Source organism: Cygnus olor, chromosome 1, assembly GCF_009769625.2.
Source record: "Cygnus olor isolate bCygOlo1 chromosome 1, bCygOlo1.pri.v2, whole genome shotgun sequence".
Lineage (NCBI taxonomy): Eukaryota > Metazoa > Chordata > Aves > Anseriformes > Anatidae > Cygnus > Cygnus olor.
In genome coordinates this window covers 139,528,373-139,551,171 of record NC_049169.1, presented here as the reverse complement: position 1 = coordinate 139,551,171, position 22,799 = coordinate 139,528,373, and the positions used below count along the sequence as shown (strand labels likewise).

The window sequence follows — 22,799 nt, the reverse complement described above, 5'->3', positions numbered from 1 at the left end:
GCAGAAAAAATACTTCAGCAGAAAATTCAAGTCCCAATGTGAGGAAATTTCAGACCTCATCTGCCACTGTGGGCTTGAGTTTCCCCCTTCCTGTGTATGCGTGGCTGAGCCTCAGAATATAGGGGCTTGAGATGACTTAGAGTAAAAATTGCCAGAACTTCTTAGCATGCGAAAAGAAACGTGTTACATCTTAGCTTTATTCTTGGATATGGCTGAATGGAACTGTCCTGACTGAAATTTCTCCCCCAGAACTCATGCCTGAGGCAGACAGCTAGCGTGGAAAACTTTAACCAAACGGTTAAAAGGTTTGTAAAACTATCCATAGCTGAAAACCAGATCTTAGCATGGGAAGGGTCAAGCAACTGTAATAACAGGCACTGCTACCCAGCCACAGCAGAATAACAAACTCTGGCCAAAGAGCTCAGAACAAGTGTATTTCCATCCTGAATAATCTGCTTTTATGGTAGAAAATGACTTGTTATCTTCAGCTTTTGGATCTTGACCTGTGTACAGCAATTTTAAATTCAGTTCTACATCTGAAAGACTACTCAGAATTTGATCCCAAGTAACAAATCACTATGCCTGAACAATTATTCAGATAAGTGAAGAAAGGCACAGATCAGCTTTGAAATGGATGAGAAAAGGTAGATGCATTTTATTTCGTTTTCTTGCGTATACGGTAGCCCCAAATCATTTGCCAAGTGAAAGATTTTAGAATTTTCTAATTCATGAAATCTTCAGTAAAGCCTCAGGAGGGGAGCTGGATGGCATCCAGCACTTAAAACGTATGTCCCAAAACCTCAGAGGGGAATTCAGATACTCCAGTGTAAGACACAGAAAAGCTGCCGACAAATCATTTGCAATTAAGCACAGAGCAATGAAATGTTATTGATGCACTTACTAAAAAGGAATGAGCTGTGATAGACATCTTACTATATCTAAACAAAAAGATTTCAACAACAGAGAAGATGAGATGGTTAGAAAATCAGACTGTAGAGCAGCTCACAAAAGACTTGAATGAAGAATAATTTTTATTCCCTAATTATAGGGAACAAAAGCAGCAGAAATTATCCCAATTTAAGCATAAAATGGCAGAGACAGCTCTATTTTTCCTAGAAGAGAAAAAATAAAGTGTATAAATAAAGTACCAATTTAAAAATTATATTTATGTCTGCTATTTTATATCAACTGGAGTTACAAGTAGCCCAAACATAGAGGTAAGTGAAAGGAATGACAGAAAAAAGAATCAATTAGTTTATTCTAGGCGTTTAATTGATAATTTTGGTTGTAGTGAATTTCACTCTGCTTTTCTTAACATTTATATTATAACCTGAAATCATAAGATGAAAGCATGCACAAACTTAGATTTCTGTTAAGTGCATTACATTTGAAGAAAAAACGATCTGAAAGTCAAGATTCAAATTCAAGAGCCTGAGTTCAGCCTCCACAATGGCTGATGCTCTTAAACTCATAAAAATACCCTTTCTGCACTGTTTTAGTTGGCAGTACCATCATCATTCCTCCAAGGAACACAGTACATTCTGAAATTAGTATAAACAAACAAACAACCAATGGCAAAGAAGAAAAAAAGAATGAATATGGAGTGTCATGAGCAGAACTTGGAGTCCAGAAACATACTCTTAATTCTAACTCTTCTTTCTTTCTTTCCTACCTACACTACAGAGGTAGGAAGTGATACCCTCTCCCTATTTCAGTTCTTATTTCTGTAACACTGGGGTAATAACACTATAATACTACCCAACCGCCCCCCCCCCCTTTTTTTTAAGAGTGCCTTAAATACAAGGTGTCAGTACTAGGGAAAAAAAAAAAAAAAAAAAAAAAAGAACAATCATTTCACAATCCAAAGCTTCAAAATATCTTTTTCTACCTTGGAATCTTCTGAACTTTTTAAAGCATGTGTTAAATTTTCCAGTCTATTTGATTATTTCTCTTATTCCATATACTTTTTGTAACCTTGACTTCTGTAATGGCCTTCAAGAAAACTTCCGTATCAGTGATTTTAAAATGTTCTGTAGATTAAGAAACTTAATTTTTGCAATTAGAAATGCAATACTGTAGGTATTGATATTGCTTGGTACACAGATGGAGTTTGATTCGAAGAGTTAAGATCTGTTACATAACAAACAATAAAAATAAACATTAGAGGAAAACAGGAAAGCAGCTTAACAAAAAACGAAACAAAAAAAAACCACAGGAATTCACTTCATTATTTTAAGAGAGTGACGAGATGACACAGGGATGACCACCCTCACTTTCCCTTGTGACAAAAACCAGCTTTTTAGTGTTTCAAAGCTCTGATACTTGTGCACATTCTCTCAACTGCAATGTTCCCATAGCACTGGAGGTATTTTAACACAGACACCTGTCACACAGGAGCACTGAAAAGAATCTGGTAAAGGTAACATAAAATATGCTATTAGATCAGATTATGTTTCCTGTGAATATGAAAAGCAGAAGCTTTGTTTATGTTCTGTTCTCAGCACACAAGGATAACCTCATTCCAGGTATTCAATCAGACATTAATCTGGCTGTGTGCTTAAAGCTGGTATTTTACATAGTATATTCAAACAAACTGTTGTGTATCATCAGCACTATTCAATTTGCTTAAATTAGCCATGTGCTCAAGTACCTTACTAAATCAGGAGCTAAAGCTAGAAGCCCTAACTGCCTCGATGCCGTACTGTGGATGTTACAGAACGTTTTGATAAGATTGTCACTGCTAGCTGAACACAGCCATCAAATTATAGTAACTTGAAAACAGCTATTATGGAGTCTGCCAAGCAGATACATGCAATTTCTTTTATTTTTCTCTTTGATTTAAGATTACAGCAACTTTTTAATCTACTTCAGATTGCACCAAAGTACGGCAGTTAGATAGAAAACAAGATCGTGAGCTCACCGTTATCATCATGGGAATACTCTATTCCAGAAACAGTGCATCTTCGGAAAACCATCTTGTTTTCAGTAAGTGTCCCAGTCTTGTCTGAAAAGATAAACTGCACCTGACCTAAGTCTTCTGTGATATTTAAAGCTCGGCACTGCAGCTGAGAGTCTGTTTCTTCATCGTATAAATCTTTATCTTGATGAATAAAGTATACTTGGCAGATTTTAACTATTTCAATGGACACATATAAAGAAATTGGAATCATAACCTAGAATACACAAAAAGAAAGTGAATTAGGAGAAAACAAGCAAGGATACTCTGAATTAATAAAATCTAATTTGGCAGTGGACAGAACACAAAGAGACTATGTACTTTAAGCATCTACTGTAAATCTATTAACATGTTTGAAAAAAATCTATTTACTGAGCTAGATTAGGAAAACCTACAGTGAATTGCAGATCTGAAATACATTATTATGTCTGGAGAGAAGCAAATATTTTGGGGGCTAATAAGGTGAGCCTGAAACTAACCAGGAAAACAAACCAAAACAAACAGCATGGTCGGAATCCTGTAAATGTGATATAATATTTTGTATTTAAAGAACAGAATAATTTTATTCTGCATGAATAATAGACTGTTTACAAATTCACTTTGCAGCAGTAAGAGAAACAAAATGAGAACTGTAAAGCTTTCCACAGGAACAATCACTTTGGCCATGGCTTTTGCACTGCAGGTAATCTGAACAAAGAACACATTCTTTAGTTGCTGAAGAGAGATGTGAGACATGTCTCCAGAGAAGATTTTCAACTGTTTACTAAAGATCGTCAAAGATCCATGAAATACATTAACTTGTACTTGAGTTTTCCCTCCAGACGTTTATTCAGCTGATACGGAGTTGTTAAGAAGCATGTTTTTTGAAAGTGGCTAAAGAAGTATACAACTTATGTTCATACCAGGACAGTGTACCCAAAGTGGCACCCTGAACCTCTGATGTGTTGTTTCACAGTGGGTGGATACGAAGCATAAAGCTTTTTTTCTCCCAGGAGGATCTATTGCATCCTCTCTCTTCCTACTTGTTTAAAATAAAATAGAATAAAATAGACCTGAGTCTTTTGTGGAAGGTTGGTTTTCAGATGATTTTCTTCTCGAAGACCAGTGCAGTTCTGACAGCTTATCAGATTGTTTGACAGTGTTTGACAGTGTATCAGTTTGCTTATTTTTAGAAAAGTTCTCATCTTTTTACCACGGGGTAGACCGTATCTTTCTTTGGTTTAGATTTCTGGTTATATATTATCACATTCCCTGTAGATAAAATTTAAGTGACTACACGTAGTTCATTTTAGTACTTGATTAGCGTCTCACATGCCTTAGTTGTAGAAAGGGTACTACACACACTGCGCATTTATACCTTTATTACAGAATGAACACAGGTGACATTATATACAACTCGTATACCTGAAAAACTATGATCGCTGTCAGAAATAAATACACGGAAGCTAAAACAGGAGACAAGTATTTGCCATCAGGCCCTGGAACATCAAAAACTGGTTTCTTCTTCTCACCGTATTGCCACACCCATAGGCCATGACCTGTAGAAGAGTTGAAAGAGAGAAAAATCCATAGTAACTCCAAGAAAAAAAGGTTCATGATACAAATTTGTCCTTAGAAATGAGTTACACAGGAAATTAATACTTGTTTTCAGCTACTCTGTCTGTCTTGAAAGTGGTCCCAAAAACTTACTTTTTTCTTACTTTTTTTTTTTTTTTTTTACAGGGGTTAGTCACTTCAGGTAACTTTTTCCAAAAAAAGCAATCTGGCTAGCCTAAATTATTAGTTTAAGCTATGAGTAGCAGCAGAGCCAACAGCAGTGAAGCTGAGGAACTAAGAACAGAAGAGATTTAGAGTCTTGCCAAAAGCCTTTTTTTATCAATCATGCTGGTAACTACATAAAGATAAGGATATTATTATTTTGGGAAAAGCACATTCTTGTTAAAGATAGAAAGTTGCCTTTTTAAGTAGCGTGCTAGGATTTGCAGCCAGTATCTTCTGAAAGACCCCCAAGAGACCTAAAGTGGTTTGCCTGATGTTTTAGGGTTAAAACCAAGGAATAATTCCCCCACCATAAGATGCCTTCAAATTATCTTCACAGCATGTCAAAAATCAGCAAAAGAGGACAAAGGCCTACTTTAAAAGTAATCTTTTGAAAGACACGTTTTATTAGGTTTTAAACTTTTCTTTATATCTTGATACAATAAAACAGCATTGAACTCTTGAAAAATAATACTTAAGCCAAGTAAGAAAATTGTTTTGTCCTTGTGCTACCAATACGAGCATATCATCGGACTGATGTCTGTATTTTTATTCTTGTGAGCAAAAATTGAACTCCCACACTTAGAATGACCTACATCAAGACTTGTTTTATAAATATCCTGCTTCAGATTTCCTCCACTTACACTGTCTTGACAGGAGGCACAAAAGTTGCCTGACTCTTACAGAACACAGCTTTGCACGCCTGAAGCACCAGGCACCTCTGGTTTTGAAGCACTCGAGCAAACTTCTTCCCAGCTGTATGTGGCTGCTACCACCTCCAGCGGTTTGCTTTGGCCCTCTGCTGGTGGTTTCTGTCCTTGGAGCAGATGTGCCAGAGCAGATGATGATGCCATGTGTGTCACCTGCCCTGTGCCACCTCCTCCCATTTGCGTTCATACAGCCCAGGAGTCACAGCTGTAGTGAAGCCACGGTGGCACAGAGCCTGCTGCCACTGCTCTGGGGACATCGCCCCTGCTGCAGTGGCAGAGGGGACAGCCGCAGGCAGGGACTCCCTGCAATTAAGCCCACTGCAGCACTTCTCCCCCATGCTGAGATGCTACACAAGTGTCTTGAACTCAATGGAAACAAATAAATACACTGACTGATTCACAGCTGGAAAAAACTCATCTTTGAGCAGTATTTAACAATACCTGGAAAAAGGCACACTGAGACTTATTAAAAAGGCAAAGGATTGTTATTAAACTACACAGTGGTTGTTAGGAAACATTCTGGTGTTTCTGCAGCATGACTCACACACAAACATTAGAGAACACACAGACATGAAGGATATGGAATTCATATGCAATATATTAACAATCATTTTGGGTGCCAAATGTAAAACTCAATTCTTTCTCACAAGTGAATAGAAAAACAGCCTGCAGAGTATAAACCTGAACCTTAGCATTTCCTTAAACACTCCAAGAAGTCTAGAGGGTTTTCTAATTGGATTTATGCAGATTTAGACTTTTATGCATTTCTTCGGGTTTAAAGCTGCCGCCTTAGGGACAGTGCATATATGTTGTATGCTGTGCCCTTGATTTAATAAATAGTACTGGGGAATAGCACTGTGCTAATTATGTTTATTCTCTGCTCATAAATTACTTTGTTGACTGATTAATGGCATGTTATACTCCACCACCTGTAATTTTGAGGGCACTGCCTATAAAGCGGCTTCTTTTCGACTTGACATTTTTGGAGGTGGTAAAATCTACGCATTCAGATCTCTGGTACTAATAGCATATATTTGATTGATACTAAGAAGCTATTTAAATGGGACTGTGTATCAAAACATCTTGATTTCAAGGAAACAAAACCAAAATTGGATAGTATGGAGGCAGCTATACAGATTTAATGCTTTGGCATATACACAGGTTTTTGGTAAAGCTAAGTACATGAATCCCAAATGAGTCTGATACTTAAGTTTCTATTTTTAAAGAGTACTTACCAATGGCAGAAAACAGACACATGATTAAAAGTATGAGGATACACCAAAGGACATCAGCATTCATCTGTCTTTCAAGCTTACTGCGCTTGTAACGGGGTCCATTATTATTTAATAAAGCTTTGGTCTCATGCCCTGCAAAAGCAATTGCATCAAACGATGTAATAGGGATTTCTGTTAGTGTTTCAAGGAAACTATGAAAAGGCAGGATGAGCAGTCAGACAGAAAAACAACTTTTACCTGCATAGATTACAATTCCTGCAACTTCTTCTGTATTTCTAATAGTGCATCCACGTAACAAAAGATTTTCTTTGAACAGTCCGTCTTTTTTTCCATTTTTATGTATGCTGCAGAAAATTTAAAAACAGAACAAAGCACAGCATATCAAAACATTAAGCTTATTAAATCATACTACTCTGTAACATAAGCCCAGGAAATATCTTCAAATTTTAAGAAGTTTTGTCAACCTGACTGTGAAATATTTCCTTATATCTTCCTCCTGGGAAGATCCTCTGAATCCCAGACATGCAGCAGCCCAGCTGGAGCAGTACCAGTTGCTCTGGCTAGGCTGTGGGATATACAAATGAGATATACAAATGTACTGGACATACGTTCACTAGCAATATGAAGGCCAAATCTACAGCACGTGTGCAGCCAATCTAATGTTTGGAAAACGCATTGAACTTTCTGTGCTTGTACGAATTGTCCATGCACAGTTGTGCATATGCAGACACAGTAAAACCAATCCATCTAAGAGCAATTGTGTAGTGCATAACATTTACACGGCACTCACATGTTTTTATCAAAAAAATCCTAAAACGAAATATGGGGAAATTGGGAAAAGGCAGTGCTTCAGAAGCAGTGACACTAAGGAAGATGTGCCAGGAATAATACATGTAAGTTCAGTGAAAAAGAAAGTAAAACATATCCATGTGTTCATCAGTGAGAACAAGACAGATTCTTTTCAGAAGTGTCTCACTGTCTAAGAAAGAAGAAATGGCATGTGCCCTGATGAGTCTTGTTGATTTCTTGTTGATTGGCACCAAAGCACATGTGAAAATCAGAAAGTTACATTTCCACTGCAACTTCTACTGTGTATGGATGGAGTGACTCAAATTTCAGTTGTTGGAGAACTACAGAAAACAGCCTTATGAGAATTAACTGTCACAAGTGAAATGACAATAGTAACAACAATTAAAACATAGCATTACAATGTTTTATTAGGTAAAAAAAAAGAAAAATCAAATAATCATTTCAGACCTTGTCTGCATGAATAAAATTTAATTTAACAGACTGCTGTATCCTAATGCCTCAGAGCACATTAAAGCAATCTGAAATATGTCCATGTTCTGCCTTCACTTGCAAAGCATCAAAACCATCACACTTCCAAGTTATAAAAAAACAATTGCAATAAGAAATTAGTAAAAGCTGGGAGTGTAATAGAAACCCTGGAAAACTGCAATGTGCTATACTAAAATTTACACTGTGCTGTTTTAATGTCGAACGATAGATACCTAGATTTCAGCATTTAAAATCCTGTGTTCCCTGAAATCTATAAATTGGCTTAAAATTGTGATTTTCACAAAAAAAAAAAAAAAAGTGGAGTTGTGGAGTTCTTTTTATTTGCTTTCTATTTTCTTTCTATTTTCTAAGCCTTCATACCTGGGTTGTATCTTCATGCTTTTCTCTGTTAGAATTTTTTATTTTTCTAAATGAAAATGAAAACTCTAACTTTAGCACATGCTTCTAGGATCTCAGGCCTGAAGACCTGTATTGAATCCCCTGAGATATGCAAGAAAAAAAAAAGGCTCAGAATGGTGATTCCTTTGTAGTCTTTCCCAGACTAGTAGGACTGCTTGCAGATTAAGGAACTGGTCATGCTAAGTAGCCTCTAGTCAGTGCTCTGAATGAATGGAACATACCCATAAATAATATATATACATATACATATACATATGTGTATATATATATATATATATATAGACACATGCACAGTCCTCTTTATTTCAGTATAATATAAATATATTATACCCACTCCCTGCTTCTAAGAGCTCAACAAGTTAAAAGCATGGGTGTTCCAACAGGTACGCTTAGCTTTTCTCTGCTAGGGAAACGGAGAAAAAGAGGTGGATCTGAGAGCTGAGGTAGCTGCAGCCGGCCTTATTTATTTATTTATTTATTTTTTTTCATGAGGAGAAGACTTCCCCTGCTCAGTCCATCATCCCCCTGGGCCTCATGTACGAGGGGAGAGGTTTTGCTCAGCAAACCTCTGTCACTCACTGCCTCTCCTTTTGCCAATGGAGCTTCAAAAACTGGGGGCTGCCCAACAGCAGGTGTCAATTAATGTAAACATTGATTGCCGCTGGAGAATTACCCACATTTAATTGGGCTTACACTATGGGAAATATTTTTTTAATGAATCCATACTGTAGAAATTATGCTACTTTCAGGGTTCTGCTGTTCTGCCAGCTTTTTAAGACCAAATTGTACATTAGCCTTCCTTCCTCATAAATGAATGTTAGCTTGAATTTTCTATGACGTCTCCAAGCCACAGTTACAATTCCCGGTAAAAAATGGACTTTTTAAAGATAAACCTACTTAGAAAGTAGTTACTCTGGTTTATGATCTTATAGCTTTCATCAGTTCTTTACACTTGGCAGTAATAGCGGACTGCAATAGGCATATTGTTCATGGCAACAATTACTTGTGTACTTTTCCTATACTATTAGATTTTGTTCTCATTTAGCTTATACCACATCTGATCCTGCTCCACAGCAAGGGTGCAGTATCTGAAGATAACCTGTAGATCTCAAGACCACTGGGCTGCCTGCTGTCCCTGCCACTTCCCGCTCTTCCCATCGCACACAGGCAGTGCCTCAGCATCCAAAACACGCCTGTACCATGCGGTATGGGAAAGGGACCGACCAGACACAGCTAGCTGACACCTTGCTACAGCACTGTGAGAGGGCTTGTGCAGAAACAAGCCTCCTGGTTTAATACAGTAACTCCAACACAAGTCCGACAAGCGCTCACTTCAGCCTTCTTTCATGCTTTTCCTTGTTTGCCAGCATTAAGTAGCAAGGTGACGTATCAATGCTGAATTCAAAAGGCAGTATTTTCTTTCATTCTGGTATTTCAAATTTCTTACAAAGCAAATGGTGGAGCTGTCATTGCTTCTCAACATGTGAGAATCCCAAAGAAAATACTTAAACGTCACCATCCTCGATCAGAACCTTCCCGACTCAACACCGATGAAACATATTCCAGTTTGATTTGGGGAAATTCTGAGTCACTACAGCATGTCAGAGAAACAATGATGCCTAACCCTTTTTCCTTAAAAAAATGCAATGTGATTTTATATTACTTTGTTTTTGTAAACTTAGGACAAGTTTGAAATAGAAATGCACACATGCATTTATTATATATATATATTATTATTATTATTATTGTTCCTTCCTACACCCATTTTGGAATTTCCCAATCAACTTTTCTGATATCACATGATTAGATAATGTTCTCTTCTAATGATAAAATTTTTACCTTTCAGAGGAAAGCCGAGAAGCTGGGAGACTACTTCTCTTTCTCCCTTGCACACATACACACAAAAAGCTAGGAACAAGATTTTAAAGCCGATTTTGTTATTTTTTTGTAACCTGAAACAGGATTTTTGAATGCCTGCCATGCATACTGTACATACTCTGGCTAGATGCACACAGTCAGAGGGCACGTAAGGTTTTTCTCTATTCTTTTTACCCACAAGACTTCTTATAGAAGAAATAAGAAAGAAGAAATGTTTCTGAGGGTGCAGAAACTGCAGAACAGTATTACAGCGAGCACTTAAGACAGGCAACCTCCCTGCCTGTCTTGCACATACAGAGCATGTTCAACGCAGGTTTGTATTATCGTTGGTTTATATTATCTCATTTCATCCCGAGCTGCCTGTGCTACGTTGTGTGATCACAGTTAGACTAACTGTGGGGACAAAATTTTACATGTTTATAACATGCACACACACAAATATTTCTATTCCCTTAAAGATTTATCATCATGGACCTTAGAACCAAAGGTGTTCTTCATATTTTAAACAGAAAAAGATAGACTTCTTCAAAAACGGAAACTTACTAAGTTCATAGCTTCCCTATTTAAATATCTTAGTAGAATTTCTTTGCAGTTGAGATATCAGTTTGGAGTTATCTGAACCTCTCTTTCAAGCACTGACTACTGGTAAGATTTTGAACAAGAGTTAAGGTCTGATTTTGACACAGTAATGACATGTTTCAATTGAGATGTGCTAATTACTATTCATCTTGCTAACATGTGATGTGAAATATACTCTTGATTTCATGATGCTAATGAAGAAAATCTGAAAAGAGGGAGAAAAAAGGCTCTCTCCTTTGACAAATTGGGAGATTGAAATTTTATTTGTTGATGGCTGCCCCCACTCTTCAAATGCCCTATGGCCCTTCAGTTGTAAATCTCTTGCGGCATAACTGAAGAGAACTAGGAAATGAGACTTTATGCTTCCTGCCAGATTCACAACTGATGTCTTGATTTTTTGCTGGGTCAAAATAAATCCACATCATTTGTGAAATAGCCTTCCAGAACATACTACAGTATTATCTGCTACATAATTCAGTTTTGTAACTTACGTGCTATAGACATTTTTCACATCGAGTACATAAATAAATACATAATGAAAGACACATTTATACATATCTTCTACAGCATTCAACTCTGATCTAGTTTAAAATGTCCCTTCCCACGGCAGGGGAGTTGGACCAGACGATCTTTAAAGGTGCCTTCCAGCCACAACCATTCTATGATTCTATGATTCTATGCTCAATATTTTGGGGACTAAGATTCACACGCATAAAGTATGCTAGAAAAGTTGCCAAACTTTCCATTTCCATATCTGGAAATGTCATTTCTGCAGTACAGCAGGCTCTCTATTAATGTAGACAAGTTGCACACCCTCACACAGTAATGTCTAATACAAAACTTTTATCTTTAAATGAACTGTAGGGTTTTGCGGTGTTAAATAAAGGAACACATTTTCCCACACTACAACTTGATGTAGTTTCAAAAAAGCTATCCTGATTTACACCAGTTGACAGTACATCCTACACAATCTGTGACATCTGAGAGTAGTAACCGAGCTGGTAAATAGCATCACTATAAAAAACTCTCCAAGCCCCAGCAATTTTCAATCTTTGTGCTATTTACGCAATTCAATACTGCTCATCACTCCTAATCCATACGGATAATAAATTATGGTATTCTAAACAGAATTAGCATCTGTTTAGCTCTTTTCATTAAAATTTAGACAAAGAAATTAAGTATCCTGGTCTCTTATGCTGCATGAGGTTACAGACTGCAGAAAAATAAGTCACAGAAGAGTGCACCTCCTAAGCCACCACTACTGTTGGCATGCCCACACACTACAATCCTGGCTACATTAGAAGCAAAGTGTTCTGAACATACTTAAACATTTCACATTTGTTTCTGAGTAGGCCTAATTGGCCAGAGATGAGCACCCAGTTAATGCAGTTCTGTTTGTTTAGAATTAAGTCAAGTGGTCGTACGTGATTCTGCATGGTAATGAACAAGCACGCCCATTGTATGAGATAATTGTTTTATTTTGTTTGAATGAGAGTAAAGGAATACTGCCGTAGCTGGAGAAATATCAGTTTTGCTTCTGATTTTCCTCAATGACACTTACATTAAAAGAAACATCAAACAGACACATCTTCATACAGAGTACAGCAGATTGTGCTTGTTTGTTGGCTCTCTTGGACTGGTTTTCTATTTCCTCCCATTTCCAGATGGGCTTTTCTGATCCTTGGAGTGAGGGAAAGGGAGAAGAGTGTCCGTAACTGCACTGCTTCAGGCACTCATTACTGGAGTTTAAACTGATCAAAGCTACCAAATACATTCATCCTAAGGAATGGAAACGTGAGGCTCCCACCTCCATTATAGGAGAGGATCCTCTACAAGAGCTTGAATATGCATCCCTAGATATTTAGCATGATGATGGCACAGCTTATATAACACAGCCCAAACAGAAACAGCATGTACTTAATTCCGTATCAGAGGAAGGGAGTGTATACTGAAGGATATTATATGAAATACTCACATGTAACCTCGAAACCTACTTAAGTCGTTGTTTGGATTCTCGCATTCAATGACACTGGTGAACTTCAACGGGTCAAATTCTGAGTCCTGGAAAAATAAAAATACTAATTACTTAGTGCAAAGACTTGCAAATTATAGTCAGAATCACTTTCTTAAATAGCTTTCATAACATATTAAAGTTCATTTTTTCAAAGGCAATCAGTTGAATGACACTGACCACTGGCACTGAAAATTAAATGGACCTGAGCACCAGATTTCTGTAGGTACCTTGTAAAATCTCCCTTACAAAGATGACTTTTTTGTTCTGCAAGTGAAAGAATACGAGTTTCTAAAGCCGTTAGATACAAGAAGCCAAACCCAGAAGTCAAATGAATTTGATCTGGACTGGAAAAAACAAATTTACCTGGGAAGCCTCAGAATACTCAAAAGTATCACTATACATCATGTTCCGTGAAGCTACTGCAAATCTAGGACAACATAAGTCAATATATTGTCCATTCTGAAAAAGCTAACATGAGGTTTTGAAATATTACCTGGATTTCTCAAATGCTTTATGACAACAAAGATAAATTATTCTACTACAGTAAATTAGAAACATATAGCAGAATAACTTTTCCTAATTAACACTTAACAATCTTCTTGGTTCTCTACCACATTAGTCTGAAGCTAGTATTTTTGCTGACTGCAGATAGGTTTACCTGTAGGCACCACCTCGTTTTGCCTGAGGAAAAACATCCTATCAGAGCATAATTATTCGATTTTGTTAAATACAAATCAAGATTCTTCCTTCTTTGCCAGACTAAACAAACTACGCAGTGAAATGAGAGATGCCCAGTTGTGGTGCTGCTGAGATAGCTGTTTCTCTCCATCAGTGAGGACAACCATTAGAAAACTGCTTTGCACACTCTTTGAATGAAAGAACCAGTTATGAATCATCATATTATTGAACTTTCAACAGTGATCGTACTGCAAATGTTATGTTTTATAATGTTTTTTTTTTTTCTAAGCAGCTGTAGACCCCAACCACTACCTTTTAGACTACTTTATGGGAATAGCTGCCTGAGAATCAGTAACCAAAGGACAGTCTTATTGCCAGCTTCTCTGAAACACACAGGTGTCTCAATTTATTATTATTATTATTATTATTATTATTATTATTTTTATTGACTCCACTCAGAAGATGTGCAAGAAACTACATTTTAAATAAGAGATAAAAGTGACTAGAGGATATGTCAGGACTACCACCAATGGTCCTCCTTAAAGGGGGGTGGTGGGGAATTTCTGCCAATTACGCTTGGAAGAAAGACAGCCTTATAGTATTATAGTACATAGGAGACAATTCAAACCACCTACACCTGACACTTTTGGAAACCTTTACTGTATATTTGAGAAAGAAGAGATGTAAGAACTGTGAAGATGGGCTGTCACTTTGAGACAGCTACAGCCCACTGGAGGGAAGAATCACTTTTACATGCAGAATTCAGATTGTAAACAAGGAAAAAAATAAGCAGCAAAAACAAAGGCCAGCTTTGAGCAAAGAATAAGACTCCTATGCTGAGAACCAGACTCCCTAAATTACATCAAAGTCAGCAGTCAAGCACCTGAGCCTTAGCAAGAAGTCCAGGTGATCTTCTCCACCCCAAATACTGCCAGTATTTAAGCTCATTAGGTATTTCTCTTGGTCAGCCTTAACTTTCTCTAGGTGACTGAAGCTTGATCCAGGGAATGCTCAGAAGTACCTAGTCCTGCGGAGGCAGCTAAACCTTGATTAGGCTGCAGAACGGGGCAGCCGCTGTGAAGCTGCACATCCACCCCCCTTGACCCTAATTCCTCTTCCTTATTAACACCACGCCAGCAGCCAGCAGCACCCTGCAGCAGGCTTTAGGTCAGCTCCTTGCAGAGGGTGAAGTTCACGCAGAAGCACGTTGTGCTGGGAATGCCTGCGCTGTCTTTGTAACGCCTGCTCTGCTGCCCCAGAAAACCATCTTCTTTTCTTTTATGCCTTGGTATACTCCTTTGCAGAAAAAAAATAAACCAAAGTACGGCAAAAATAACCTACAAATAGTGCTCGAGGTGTTTAAATAATAAACTCTCTGACCGCCTAAGTATTGTGGTAAAGAAGAGTCACCACAGTAGATTAAATTGCATTTGCAAATTGGAGGGAAAAAATTGGCTGGAGAGAGAAACATTTTTGTCTTTTGGTTACAATACACACATTGTGAAGAGTGTTATTCAGTTCAGTGCAAATTTTCATTTAGTGGTCCTACGAAAAAAAAAGAAAGAAATCTCAGTATCTTTGATGAACGCCTCTGAGAGACTCCTGGAGACACCTAACAAAACCAGCGTAACCAAATGCTTTTCTTTGGTTGCTGAACTCAGTAAAGAGAGCATGGTTTCAGTGCCATACAGATGCATTAATTTGTACAGCAACCCAATTTCCTTGCTGCTGTGAATTCCTGACAGCAAAGCCAACAACTTAAAACAAACAAACAAACAAACAAACAAAAAAAAACCAAACCAAACCAAACCAAAAACAAACACAAAAATGTATCAAGATCAGAGATTACTAAACCTACCTGACTTCCACATCACTATGACTGAACATGCTCTTTCTCCTGTTTGTTGGATTCTTTGTATTTCTGATTCAGATTTGGAACTAAAAGTCTTGTATCATTAAATCTAACCGTCTGTGTATTTGAGTACGTTACAATAACCTTGAAATATGTGATTATGGTTTTTAACCAGATAATATCTGGGAGGGGAGAAAATCTAATTAGAATAGTATTTTACATAAGGGAACAAAGCTGCTAAATTCTGATTTATTGCAAAAGCTCTTTGGCTTATTAATAAATCAAATAGCTGCATCTCTTTCCTATGAAATGGAAGTGTAGATACATTGCATATTACAGCTAATGACACTGTTTTGAAATGAAAATGTTTCTGGTAAACGAATGAACAAATATGTTAAACGCTGCCTGTGTGCGACTGCTTTCACTGGCTATAAGGAAGCGCAATGTTAACATAAGATTTCACAGTGATCAAAGTTCCGTTCTTTTTTATGCTGATACCCACACTTCAGCAACAAATAAAACATGAACTGTGATGATGCTCTACTACATTAACAGCTATGGGAAGCTGCAGCTAGAAGTAAGTTAGTGCAAAAGTATTGCTTTTGAAGTGCATGAATCATGATCTGTGCTGTTTTCCAGGTCCATGAAAAAATATTAAATTCTCCCCCACTACCTTTATTTTTTCTCTTACAGTGAATTACCGCATCACTGTTAAGACAAAGAATGTAAGATCAATATATGGTCGAAAATGGCCCTTCCACAGACCTTTGCGCAGCAGTTATCTCATGTATCAGGTTTTCAAGCGTTTTACTTCCCACTTAGAGGACTGCAGGGTATTAAAGCTGTACCAGCCTTGAGAGGATGCAAAGCTCCATGCCTAGCCAGACTGCAAGCTGAACTGAGTTTTTTCAGTGCCTAGTTTCCTGAAAAAAATGACTTTATTTGGTGTTCTCATGGTCTCCCAGTAGTCGTCAACAAGATCAGGTCACTCACAAAAAGCAGCTGAAGGTGTTTTTTTTAACTTTTGTAACAAACATGTTGCACAGTATGTACATCTATCATATGGTTCCTCTGCATGTCTTCTGAGTTTGTGTGTTGTGCACTGTTGGTTTGAACAACTGATTTTCTGATTCATATAAACCAGGGAGATACTGGCTGACTGCAAGTAAGTTTCCCAGAGTACTTCACAAAACTAAGGTCAGGGCTAAATTATGTTCATGTCATTCAGACTGTTCTCTTAAACAACTTGTTCTCCTTTTGCTAGAATATAAATTTTAATTGCCATCACAAATTCTAAGGATGAGTCCCTGTAAGCCATGAGTAAGGCAAAATAGCTTGCTTACCCTTAAGGCACAGTTCTTACTACTAAGTAGAGCTTAATTCAGTGCACAATCTGGTTGTTGTTAAGACATCATAGAAAATTGTGCTTGAAAGGATACATGAAGGTCACTGGAGAACCAAGAAGTCTGAAAGAAGGGCCAGAAATGTTTATACTAATCTCTGTGAGTGCCAACCTTGAAAAAAGCCTTTATGAGCACCATGTATGTCAAAGTCTAAGCAAAGTCAAGCACATGCAAATACTCTAAAGAAAAAAGAAACAACAACCAGAACTCAAAAGTTTTTACTCCTGCATTAATGCTCAAAGGTTGCACGCAATTATATTCCCTCCAGTCCAATCAACCTTGAATTCTCTTAGAAACTGTGAAAGAGCTACAGTATGAGAGATGAATGATATTTAGGAGCCAAGAAATGCAGATTTGTCTTCCATGAAACTAAAAAGGGAGCTGAACCCTTGTTTCCCTTTGTTCTCAAGAAACTGGACCAGTGTATAACTAACTCTTTACCCATCCTATTCACACTATCTGAGCACTTGCAGACTGAAAAGATGAGTAACTTCATTCTCTTCCAAACGTTAGGTATTCCTCCTGCTTTTTTGATACAACAAACACAGATGTAAGCATTATTCATATGGGCTCCAATTTTGTTTTCTGCTGGTTTTGTTTTCTGAAAAGACCGATGCTGTTCCTCCTGCTGGGTTCAAATTTCACATCACCATCACGGTATGACAGCATTGTCACTCTCCAACAGGGGTCCAAGCTTTAATACTACCTGCGTACCAAGAGTATGCAAGTTACTTGAAACAGGAAACACAAAAAATGTGTCTGTTTGCCTTTACTCTAGAGAGCGTAGGGAATAGGTGGATGGTTGTTAAACACTGTCTGAAAAACTGAATGAATACAGGCCTGGACACAGCAAATGAAGAGATGGAACTGGTGGCATGCCTCATCCAGTGATGCGTGGTCTTGAACCCAGGAAACTGTTGCTGTGACTATCACGATACAACACAATTCTTTTTATGCAGGTAAATCACAATAACTTCAATCATTTATTCCCATATGGTTTGAGAATTTCAGAAGTACAGAAATCAAGAAGAAATACATTATTTTGTCAGCCACAAATGCACAGAAACATTTGTGCATATCGCCATATTATGGTTGCATATATCCCATATTCTGAAGCTTTTGGTGACTAAATATTATGCACTTCACACTAGAAGTAAGAATTCTTTCTTGGCAATATCATTTTAAAAACAGAAAACCTGAAGGTTTCTGCAGAATGAAATGATAGACAAGATACATCACATGAGTGAAGACCACTTCTTGCTTAACTCTTCTGCTGTATTATGGCATATCAAAATGAAAAAAAGAAAAAAAAGAAAAAAAGAGAAAAAAAGAGAGAGAGAAAAAAAGGGAAGTTAATTCAATAAGAAGAAACTGACTTTCCTCAAATACCTGACTTCACATTTTGACTTTGCCAAAGTAGCCTTAGTTCACTGCCTTCCTCTGAAAAAGTGCTGACATTTTAGGATCCCATAAGTATTTCTGAAAGGTTGAAACTTGTCAAAAGGACACTCAGTGATACTTATATTAGGTATTTTATGTACTCAGGGATTCCACAGAATGTATTTCATTTCTTCACAAGTCTTCTTGCTAGGAAAATGTTTAGTACCCTACCTATACATCTCACTCCTTCCAATTTCTTAAAAATATGGGAAATTCATTCCTACTCTAAACGTAGCAATGGGAAAGCTTGTTTTCCATATGTAAGCAAACTTAGTCAGATTGCAAAAATCTGCTAAATATTGATTCCTTCAAAGCTGAATTTCAAATTAAAGTTCATTTAAATTGCAGATGTAAAGGGTTTTGTAAGTAGGCTTTAACAATGCTCTACTGAAACCTATTAAACCTGATAAGGAGTTCCGTTTAAAACAATAACATACGTCTACAATAATAGGGCTGTGTCTCTTGGGGAAACACAAAGGTACAAAGGAGAGGAAAACATAGTGGAAAGAGCTAAAGGAAAGGTGTTTTCTTTAAATTTTTCCTTAAAACAAACCGCTCTCCCTTACGTCTCTGGCGACTGCTGATACACCACCCTACGAAAAGCTTATATTCTAACAAGGCAAAGTGTTGAGGGGAAGATGATGTTACAAGGCCTCTTCTACAGAGTGGGAAACCAATAGGTAGGCAAATCAAGTAACTATAGGGATTTGTCACAAAAAAGGCAACTGAATTTAGCTCTTTCCAACATGACTTCAGGGCTCTGAGATCATTCTGAATCTCTACAGTGAAATGCCAACCTTTCCAGCTCTGCTGGCAACCTCACGAAACTGTCAGTTCAAGACGCAAAACATGCTGATCTGCCAAATGAGTTAGTTCGACAATTACACAGTGTTCAAACAACATATTCCCCTTCATTAAATGTGTGTTGTATGGGTGATTTAATGGCCTGCTAGTGATATTAATAATGCATAGTTATTAAATGTTTTCCTTTATACATCTGCCCTACTTTACTGCTGCAGAAACCAGAGTTTGATGTTCAATCCTTCCTTCCAGTGGGACAGCATGAGCACACCAGGATGCCCTTGGATGACAGTGACATTTACCCGATTTATCATATTCTGTTTATTGGCTATGGTGGGGATCTTATCCAGATTTTCCTTGCAGTACAATTGCTGGATAAGGGTTCTGGGATTTGTTTTGGCGCGTATGTCTGGAGGAAACAAAAGGGGAGAAATGGAGTCATGGGCGCAACTCAGAGGAAATATTTAATAGACAAAAATCTGCCTCAGCCAAAAAAACAGCTTTCCAGTTTAAAAGCTTTTAAGTGCAATAAGAATGTATCCCCCTAATGCATTGGTCCATCCTATTATTGCTTTATATAGCAGTACCCCGCATTTACCATATAAAATTAATCTGACCTTTTATGAATGTGCAACTGGAATCACATATTGATTTTATGTATCCAAAGCATGCAGACTGTTTATACACTAAAACAGTGAAACGTTTTAATGTCTAAACTGCATTAGTCTCTGGCAGAATTTATTTGTGCCACTAATTCACAAGAAAAGGAAGAAACAGTCTGATCTATGCTATTTAGGAACTAAACAGATCCAGCTGTACATCAGAATTTAATAGCTTTGTTTTCCACACTGACAACTACTACTATAATAGGATTTTTTTCAGTACTGTTTGTTTAAATGGAACAGAGATGTCCAGTATTTAGAAACAGCGGAACAGCTGAACAAGCCAAATAGACGTTAGGGGCCTGATCTTCCTGCCACTGAACTAAGTAAAAGTTTCCCTTTTGTAGAAGCCAGTATGAGGGAACAGCACAATAGTCAACCTGCAGGAAGAGAAATGTGTTGTTGGTAAGGCCTATGAGGACCTCAATAATTCTATGGCAGACAGCTGAAGAAGCTGCTTTTAGGCAGTCATGAGACAACAGTACCAAAAGAAATGTTAATGCTGAAAACACAGATATGCAAGTTACGATGTCCCTTAGGATGATGGCAAGTGCACTGAAAATTACAGTGATGTGAATGAATCAGTTCAGTGAACACAGCAGTGCTGGGGAGAAGTAAGGAAACAGAGTACGTCGAGGCTGAAGGATGGATCCAGACCTGGACAATTAAGAAAGCGGTATCTGGCTGTATCAAAAGCCAGCCACTAAAGTAAATGAATGGGTTCATAGTTTTGTATGTAATACCTCGGTATTAGCTCAGCCCTTAAACTCAACCACAGACCAAGCCTCTTAAGGGCTTACAAAACTCTGCACACAACCTGCATTGCTCCTCTGGAGGCTTCTTCTCTCCATTTCCACAGAATGTGGCACACTCCCCACTCGCCGGGACTTTCCCCTTTCTGGAGATATTCCTAGCAATCTTTCTGCTGTGTTTCATAAGTGCTGGAAGAAATTTCACTTGATTACTGGCAGAAGCACTGCATGGTCATTTTCACTTAGGAACACCACACAGCTCAGGTCAGCTTCCAATTATACCTTGGCCTACTCCTGCTCTCATGCTGGGCAGTTGGCCAGTCCAGCTTCTTGTGGGATGAAGTTCTGCCAGCAGAAACGGGAGTAGGAAGGACTAAGACCCTTAAACAAGAAGAGGGAAGTGCCAAGCATCTCTCTTACATCACTTCACAAACCAAAAAAGATCACCAGAGTCCCAATAGGAGACCGAGCGTGGCTGGTAATGAAGGCTTTTCCTTATGAGCAGGAAAACCTAACAGGAGACGCTGCAGTGTCCGGATGCTGTCCCATGCACCAAAGCCTGATGTGTCTGTCTCACCCTCAAGACAGAAAATCATGACAAAAGGAGCTATACACATTATGTTTAAGAAAGATTTGATGGGAATCTGTAGCATACAGCAACCTCCCAAGTACCAGAGAGATTCCAGTCCTTACCAGTCAGATGAGAACATGGAGGCAAAAAAGCAATCCTAATGAAAACAGACGTTTCATTCCAAATATTACAGAGCAGCATTCATATCGGCACTGCTACAGTTTTGTCAGCCTTTCCCTTAGAGTCTCTAGCATGAGGTTACATACCCAAGTAACATATCTCCAGGCTGGACACTGGCATACAGTCTGCGCTTGGAATTCTGTCTTGTAACCACAGCCATCATCCCTCGCCTGCTCTCATAATGCTCCCAACACAAACGCGGCATTGAGAGCACTGTGAGCAAGAGCTTTGCTGCCTGGTCCATCTGTTCTCATCTATTACCCATGCCATTGATCAAATTCCTTTTCAATCAATACACTAAAGACTCCAGAAGTGAAGGTCAAACTCAAAGAATTCAAGGTGTGATTTTTTTTTTAGATACAAACTAGGCTTTATGAAAAGAAATTCACGATGGCCTTGACAGCTACAAAACAGGTAAGCAGAGCTGGGAAATGATCTGAGGGGGACAAACATTTGTCACATGGGTAGGGATTAAGGTTCAGTTCCTCAAGCTTTGGCATGCGCAAACTAACTCCCCTAACTCTGTATGCCTTTTTGTTGCTTAATAGCTGACACGACCCACCTCTGTGTAGTTAATAGCAGGACAAAGTCATTTTTATCCCTTCCTGTTGCACTTCAACAGCCTGCAAGTCAGATCCCTGCGATCTTTGCCATACAGGCCACACTGCTATACAGGTGCATGAGTATGCTTAGCCACTTGAGACGCGGTTTTGAATCTGCTACTTAATCGAGTCAGGCCAAAAATATAAGACGCAAAGAAGTTTGTTAAAGTTAAGTAGAGGCTGGTAAATGCTCATAACAACTTATATTTGCTTTCTGACCACGTTGTATGGTAAACACCAAAATCTCTTCCTCCTAGAAGCCAAAAGGGTAAGTGTTCCCTGCTTTGATATAAACCAGTCTGTTACTGTGTCATTAACAGCACTGAATCAGGCTGCTGTCCATAAATCTCCATGCACTACTGATGTTTTTAATTCAAAACCAAATGGAAGTATAAGCACTATAGTTCTTCATAGAGAACAGTATCATCTCAAGTCATGAGCCTACAAGACAATCATAGCTTTCTCACACACATATACACATATAAAAAGTGACTGACCATCACAGAATCATAACAGAGCCTGAAAATATGGGCCTGAGTATAACCAATGAATGGAAATTGTCACGAATTTCTTGAAATAACAGTTCTGAGACATACGGCCAGCCACTTCCCGTGTAAACAATATTTTAATGCAAATTTCTACAGCTCTCTGTGGCCTTATCAGTACTAAAACTGAAGGTAGATTGGAGGGTAGCAGGTGGAGAAAAGAGAAGTGGGATTAGGCTTATATCCTAGATGCTGAGATAAGTGCAGGACTTCCTCATTATGTTCCTCTGCCTTTTCTGGCAGAAAAGCAGACCCTTTCGCCACCTCAGTGCTTCCAAAGGAACGTGACACCATACCATCATTGCTGCTGGTACACATGGCATAATACCGTGAACCCTCCTGCTTTTGATACCATAGCCGGGATTGTGAGAGAGGAGTGTATTATCATGTGCTTCCATTTCAAAGATCCTGGCCCTAAAATCAGAAGTTCTCAGCATTATATTACAAAACCTAATTGCTGAGAACAGTTTCCAGGTATATCCCAT

General features: G+C 38.2%; 1 protein-coding gene across 1 annotated transcript in view; it reads right to left on the bottom strand.

Moving 5' to 3' along the window:
• The window catches only part of ATP10A (ATPase phospholipid transporting 10A (putative)), a 113,078-nt gene that overhangs the window by 36,312 nt on the left and 53,967 nt on the right, over window positions 1–22,799 (bottom strand). Inside the window, 5 exon segments of the mRNA XM_040535749.1 lie at window positions 2,921–3,173; window positions 4,361–4,494; window positions 6,660–6,791; window positions 6,897–7,003; window positions 12,790–12,875. Coding sequence (XP_040391683.1) covers window positions 2,921–3,173; window positions 4,361–4,494; window positions 6,660–6,791; window positions 6,897–7,003; window positions 12,790–12,875 — 712 coding nt within the window.